At 46.5% G+C, this 7,379-nt stretch overlaps 1 protein-coding gene across 1 annotated transcript in view; it reads left to right on the top strand.

The window, feature by feature from the left end:
* Nucleotides 1–412: 412 nt before the first annotated feature.
* Nucleotides 413–7,379, top strand: part of LOC107114232 (noelin) — a 22,659-nt gene continuing 15,692 nt past the window's right edge. Inside the window, exons 1-2 of the mRNA XM_015415672.1 lie at nt 413–559; nt 6,966–7,121. Of these exons, the coding sequence (XP_015271158.1) occupies nt 509–559; nt 6,966–7,121 (207 nt within the window). The 5' untranslated portion in view covers nt 413–508. The remainder of the gene's footprint in view (nt 560–6,965; nt 7,122–7,379) is intronic.

Below are 7,379 nucleotides of genomic sequence, written 5' to 3'. Positions count from 1 at the left end.
CCTCTACACCTGCTATTCAGCTTGGATTATTGGCAATGGAGGAGCAAATCAAAGGGTCTGAACTGGACCAGCCAAGGCCTGGGGCAGCTCTTGCTTCTGCTGGGGATTCCTCATCTGCAAAATGGGGGTAAGAACAACTGTTGTAAGGATTATTGGCATAGACGTATGTGAAGCAATTTGGACTGTGTAAGTGGAAGAGACATTATGGATTTGCCCTCGGCCACAAACAGCTTTCCTCTCCCCCCTCTGCCCCCATTCCCTCAGGCGCTCTCCCCTCGCGGTCCTCCTTCTCTCTCTCTAGACTGCTGCTGTTATCTGGGTCTCCCTGGTGCTTCCCATTCCCCCAGCCCCTTTTGCATTTTGTTCTCTGTGCTGCATCTCAGACGTCCTTTCCTGTGTGTCAAACCAGGTGTTGCCGACCAACCCCGAGGAAAGCTGGCAGGTATACAGCTCTGCCCAGGACAGTGAAGGGCGGTGCATATGCACAGTGGTGGCCCCCCAACAGACCATGTGTTCACGTGACGCCAGGACAAAGCAACTGCGCCAACTACTAGAAAAGGTAAGGAGGGGAGAGGAGGGCGCTCCAATGCACCTTAGACGGGAACTTGACTTTATCTTTGCATACAGCTTTTAGCAGAGCAATTTAAAACTTTTTAAAAAGGAAACTAAACGTAGCCTTTCCTTTGATCCACGACTAATAGCTTTGGGATAATAAATTGTCAGTTATCAAATTTAGTTGCCTTATACAGAATCAGAGCATTATTTTCCCCCTCTGACTAGCAGCAGAGTTGTGCAGTCAGGAATTTATTAATCAAGGTCTAACACGAACCATATACAATTTATAAATGTAGTAAATGCTTTGTATACAAGCGGAATTATTTTCGACCTTTGGGAGCCAATGGAAGCCTTATGATGTGACCATTTATTCTGGCACCCCACGTTAGGTTTTGTTTTCCTGGGCAGCAAGACTGTGATGCAGGAAGTCAGCCAAGCTGAGGGAAAAGTGCTGAAAGTAACCGAGCACCATAGACTAAGGCACGGGAGGTGGGAACATTTAGCACCCATCACCCACTTCTTGTATTTTTAAAACCAATCCCCCTCTTTCCTAGTGTGACTAGCTTAAACTCCACAATTAAAGAGTCTGATTCAAGTTTTTAAAAAATACTACCTGACTCTAATTTTATTTTATTTTTGCACACCCCTAACTAGCCATGAAGTAGGGGCTGTACTTTATTTTCCCTCCTCCCTTCCTTTCCTCTTTAGGGGTGGAATTGTGCAAAAAGAGGAGTGGATGGGCAGTCCCAAAATGTGTGAGGCTGCTTATTTATCTGGGCTGAGGTCTCATGGATGAGCACTAATGACTCTGAATTGCTATATGAAGGTTATGTATATTTTTATACTGTCTGTTTTATTCTTTCATTCTGTATGTTTTAAATTGTGATTTGTATGCCACCTTGAGCCACATGTAAAGGCAGAATACAAATATTTTAAAGAACTGGAGCTGAACGGAGTATTCAGAATTAATAAACTTTTTCAGTTTCGCCACTCGTGTTTTGAATTATGTGAATTCACACTTCAAATATGATTTTTCCCTTAACATTTGAAGCATTATTGTTTTAGAGGTTTTGATCTTTTAGGTTTCTGTGATTATTTTGAAAGGCACTGAACGTGAAATCTTAAAAGTGCCAAAAGTCAAATCCCAGATTCCTTTGAATGTTAGTTAGCAAAAATGCAATGGAGTAGTTTCATACAACTATACAACATTGCACATACAACCACCAAATACTGTAAAATGTCAAATATTCTAATCCAGCATCACAGGATATCAAATTCTGATAATCCAGAAAACATTTGAAGACTGTTTGATATTCCCATTACAGATGGGAATTATGGGAACAAATTTATTGCAGGTCTGTAAAAGGCATTCATTTTTCGGGAGTCCAGAGAAGATAAAAGTGTTGTTTCAGTGAGGCAACTGATTGTTCTGATGGTGATCCAAGAGACAAAAATATCCTGAAAGTTCAATGCATGCTGGTTAATTAAAGCCATGAAAAGATCAAAGCCATGCTGTTGCCCCAAATAAATCTGCGGGGGAAGGAATCTCCAGTTGGCGCAAATCACATTATTTTTCATTAACGTTTTTGAGAGCGAGAGTCCCACAAAGGGAGCAGCCAAACTAAAATGGAAGGCCGGGCTCTCTAGAGTGCAGAAACGCTGAGGAGGTTGAGCAAGAGAGCAGAGCTGGCGGCATCAAAGGGGAAGGACAGAACCTCTGTGTGTGTGTCTGTCCTGTACTCTGGTTCTCATGCGACTGTCTTTTAATAGTCCAGAGAGATCAGAAGAATCTGCTGTCCTTATGGCCCATCCCCGGTGCAGGCAGCAGGGGCCTGCCAGGAGTCAGTTATGCGTTGCCTGTGGAGAGGGCTGTGGTTTAGTCACATGGACACACACAAGAAGCTGCCTCCTACTGAGCCAGTCAAGGTCAGCATTGTCTGCTCAGACTGGCAACGGCGCTCCAGGGTCTTGGGCAGAAAATGGTCTTTCCTGTCCCCTCCTGCCTGGTCCTCTTCTAACTGGAGATGCTGCTGGGGCCTGAACCTGGGACCTTCTGCACGCCCAGCAGAGGCTCTGCCCGTGAGCCACGGGGGCCCTCTCAGTGAGGAATCCTGATGTAGGTCACAGAAGCTCTTTTCAGCCATTGGAAGGGGCTTCAGTGCCGTCCCCTTCGCAGAGAGCAGAGCTTTTGCTGCCAGGACAAGCTGTCCAAGGGCTCTCGCTGGGGCCAGGCCCGTCTCCCTGCCAAAATGGGGCTCCGAGCTGGCTGATGGAGGGCAGGGAGAGAACGGCATTTCTCTCAGTGGCTGAAAACAGGACGTTCTTCTGGGGAGGTCTCTGTGTGAGTCAGTTGCAACAGAAAGAGAGATGGAAGCGGCCCGTTTGTGTGGAGGAGTTCTGGACCCCTAAGGCAGATCCCAGTATGAAAGCAACACAATGGGATCATAAGCATAACAACAGAAGTATTATCAATATTAAAATACTAAGTATTTTCATTAAATATTTTATTAAATATTAAAATAGCAAAACAAACATCCAACAGCCTAAGATGACATCCCGCAGAGCAGTCCTCAGGCTAGCTAGCAGCAGAGCATCCAAACAGCCTGACAGGACAGAAACCGTCCGTTAAAGGCCTGGGCCAAAAGAAAGGCTTTGACCGGGGGGGTGCCAGAAGGCCCGTCAGGTGGGTCAGTAATAATTTCGAGGCATGCCAGGAGAAAACAGAGGAAGAGGTTGCATCTGGAAGGTCTGTTGTGCTTCATGATGCCCTTTTGTGTTTTGGCCTTAGGGGCTGTGCCCCTGGCTGTCAGAACCCACAGCCAACAACGAAGCACACGCATTCGGGAACGGTAATACTTCTATTGCAGAGCTATAGATGCAGTAACATAGGCACTGTTAAGAATGGCGGCGGCCCCTTGGGCATAATAGGATATAGGGTATTCGTATGCCCCCCCCCGAGCACCGGCCAATTAGGCACCCTCCCGCGCGCGGGATAAAGCTTGGAGACCGTTAGGTAGCTAAAGCTGAGAACCAACACTCTCCCACGGCACCTAGGAGAAACCCAGACAATACAACTCCCTCCTGCACATCTGTATAGATAAGCATTTCGGCGCAAAGCAGGAAAAGCACAGAAAGGAATGCAGTAGCAATTAACCCGACACAGACCGAGCTCCCCAACTCCCATGGCAGCGTAGCTGGCACTGGCTCCCCACCCCCAGAGGGCTGCTTTCCAGACGGCACGGGCAGCTGGGCAGCACAGTTATGGGTCTGATTTGGAAAACTGGCCTGGTAAAAAAATAAAATGGCCAGCAGTTCCAAGGGAGCAAGGGACAGGCAGGGCAGAGCAAGGGAGTGGGCCCCAGGCCTGGCTGGCCCTGCCCGTGTGGCTGCCGGTCCGTCTGGGGGAGACCTGGGTTTCAGCAGCCACGGGATGTGAAGGGCTGAGGCCGCCTGCTTTTGATGGCCAGTCGGCACGAACACGTCTCCCACTGGCGGCCTCCTGCCCTGCGACGTCTCCCCCACTCTCCGTTTTCTCCTGGGGGCTCTCGTAGGAAAAGTGAGCCCAGGTGTGCAACAGGGATGGGTGTCCGTGTGTGGAGGGGGGGCATAATTTGACAGGGAGGCAGTGAATTGTGGCCTCGGGAGGGGAGCAGCTCTCTTCCCCGGGCGTCCCCTTTGACTCCACAAGCCAGACCTCTCCACAGTTCAGACCAGGTTGGGGGGCCCTGTGGCTGCCTCCAGCACATCTCATTTGAACCTCCATCAGGGAGCAGATTCCAGGCAGGACTCTGTAGCTCTTGCTGGTGCCCGGGAGGCTGGATAGGAGGGAGGGAGGGGAGCGCCTGACCTCAGGGGAGCCGGCATCCCCAGGGCCAGAGTTTCTTGATTGAGCCATCTGCAGTCATAAGGATTAAAACCTTGGCTTTAAAACGAAGAAAAAGTAAGAAAATTAAATATTGGGCAATATTTCATGAATGAAATACCGTTTAGTCTATCAAAAATCAAAAGCTAGAGTGCGAGTAAATGGATTCTGGAAGCTTTCCCCTGGCCAGAGGAATTTAACAGGGATGTTCCCCTGTCACCCATGCTTTTTGTCCTCTCGTTAGAACCCTTAGGAATGACTGTAAAGAGGTCTAGAAATAAACGGTCAAATACATACGATCAGTATATTTGCTGATGACTTGGCAATATTAACTGTGAATCCTAAAGAAGCTTAATGAGAGAAATCCACGAATATGGAACAATAGCAGGACTACGTATTAATCATTAAAAAATCTGGAGTGCTATATTTAAAGATTAAACCAAAAACACAATATGAAACTCAAAATGATTTAGGTATCCCAATATTTCATTGGTGGGTGGGTGGGGAGGAACCAGTGTAAGTAATCACTGTGAGGCAAACCAGGTGGGAGCATTGCTCCCATACCTGGGGGATACTATCTTCTGATAAACCATAGATAGCTATGGAAGCAAACGGGGAACATCTGGAATTAATTAAAAAACTGTTTTCGGAGGGGGGAAAGTAAGAGATATAAAATGGGTTGAGATATATACACTGCATTAAATTTTTAGAATAAATGGAAAAACAAATTAATTCCAGAAATATCCTCACTGCTTGCATTTACGTTACACCCCAATTTTTCTTACATAAATAAACCAGAATAATATGTTAAATGGAAAGAAATGGGGATTTACAGGATGAGAGACTTTTATGAAAATGGAATTCCCCTTACTGTAGTAAAATTAAAAGAAAAGTTGCAAGGAATTTCAATGAATTGGATTCTTCTCCATCAATTATGTTACTTAATTGTGAATCCTACAGTAAGGCAAACTATGACCAGAAAGATGATGAAACTTGAACAGATTCTAATGCAACATATGAATAATTTAAAAGGAATAACTTCTAAAATATATTCTTACTGAGTTGAAATAGATACAAATATATCAAATGGTCTGAAAACAATATGAGGAAATGATACTGGGATAAAAACAGAACAAAATATATGGAATAAAATATGGGTGACTCAAACAAGGAAAACTGTATCAGTAGCCCTGAGGGAGGATTCTTTGAAACTACCTGCATCGATGGTACATCACTCCAGTATGTCTTGGAAGAATAAGTAATACAAACAACACAAAATGTTGGAGGAATTGCAACCAGCAAGGCGATTACATCAACGTGTGCTGGGCAATTACATCCATGTGCTGTGGTCATGCCCTGTAGTGTCACAGTTTTGGAAAAAAATATTTACAATAGTGGAAAATCATTTATGCTGGCTTTGTTAACAATTTGGGGGGAGCAAAATGGAAAAGTGATGCATTCCTCCAAAACGCTTGTGATTGATTTATGCAGGGCCTGTTTCCCTCTACTCTTGCCTGGTACATGATACTCTAACAAGCAGTGCTTTGTTTGTTTTTTTAAAAAATGCTGATTCACACCAATTTCTCCATCAGGACATGGAGAGCGCCCCCCCCCCCAACATTGCTGGTACTCCGTACCAGTGAGTACCATCAAGCCAAGATTGTGGCCCCTGCCTGGCAGCGATCCTTGTAGCCGATGTTCCTGCTCTGCGCTTTGGCTATCAATGTCTGCCATTGGCAAATGAGATGATGATTTTTTTATATGTGCGTGCGTGTGAGTGTGTGTGTGCACCTGGAAGTCATGGCGACCTCTGTTGACTGACCCCTACTGGGGGCATCTACAAGGGGCAGGCATCTCTTTCTCTGGGTGCCTGTCTTCATTTGCAGCAAGAAGACATGGATTATTTTCCAGAATGGAGCCAAATAAATGGTTGAGGAAGCTGATTGTCTTTCCTTGGAGGGAGCCCTGAGTCTTTGCCCAACAGTTTCTCAGGGCCCAGTCTGCCACAAAGTTCTTGCAGCAGGGTTTTGTTCAGGAGAGAGAGCCCTGGAAAGACCCCAAATGTGATCTCGCCATGGCAGATGGCGTTGCCAGCTGTTTAACTATCCCCCACTCCTGTGCTTTTGTCAGCAGCTTGATCCATTGTTATTAGCAGGTGTTGACACTGAACACCTTCTGAAAACAGCTTCACTCCCCCACTGCTGCAGATGGCACAGGAACAGACTAGGCTGGGGTTTCCCTGTGACGTTGGCAACCCAAGTGCAGGTACCAGCCAGGTGCAATCAGGGGTCTGGGCACAGTGTGGCTCTCTCAGTCTCTGGCTGTGCTCCTTCTGAGTGGACACGCTCAGGATCATGAGGCTTTCCCCTCATTTCCATTTGGAACCATTCCAAGAGCAGCTGTATGCAAATCTTCTTGTTAATCCCCTCCCCCATAAATTGCTTGCCGTGGAAGCCGGACTGTGCCTGTTAAAATCTGTTCCTGTTCACTGTGTTGTTAACCTGATGTTTTCCGTTTCCTTTATATTTCCTTCCCCCTTCCTGGCCAGGTACAAAACATGTCACAGTCAATAGAGGTGTTGGACAGGCGGACCCAGCGGGATCTACAATACGTTGAAAAAATGGAGAATCAGATGAGGGGGTTGGAATCCAAGTTCAAGCAAGTGGAAGAGACTCACAAGCAACATCTGGCCAGACAGTTCAAGGTGAGCTTCCTGCCACTGATTCAGCTGCCTCCCCCGAGCCCTTTTCTTTGCGTGAGAGTTCAGCCAGAGTGAGGCCAAGGCACCCAGCTCCAAAAGAATGGCAAAACAAGTTACAGGTTTTAAATTTCCAGATGTTGCCTATTCCAATTGATCTGGCAGTCTTTGCCTTTTAATCCAGGTAACTGAAAGAAATGAGACATACCCCCCCTCCCGCCTGCCTAATACATAGATTTCAACCCCCCCCCCCCATCAAGCTGT

This window comes from Gekko japonicus, unplaced genomic scaffold, assembly GCF_001447785.1.
Source record: "Gekko japonicus isolate JY-2015 unplaced genomic scaffold, Gekko_japonicus_V1.1 scaffold3745, whole genome shotgun sequence".
In the NCBI taxonomy this organism is placed as follows: Eukaryota; Metazoa; Chordata; class Lepidosauria; order Squamata; family Gekkonidae; genus Gekko; species Gekko japonicus.
The sequence above is the reverse complement of the archived record's forward strand: the minus strand, read 5'-3'. Positions and strand labels throughout refer to the sequence as shown.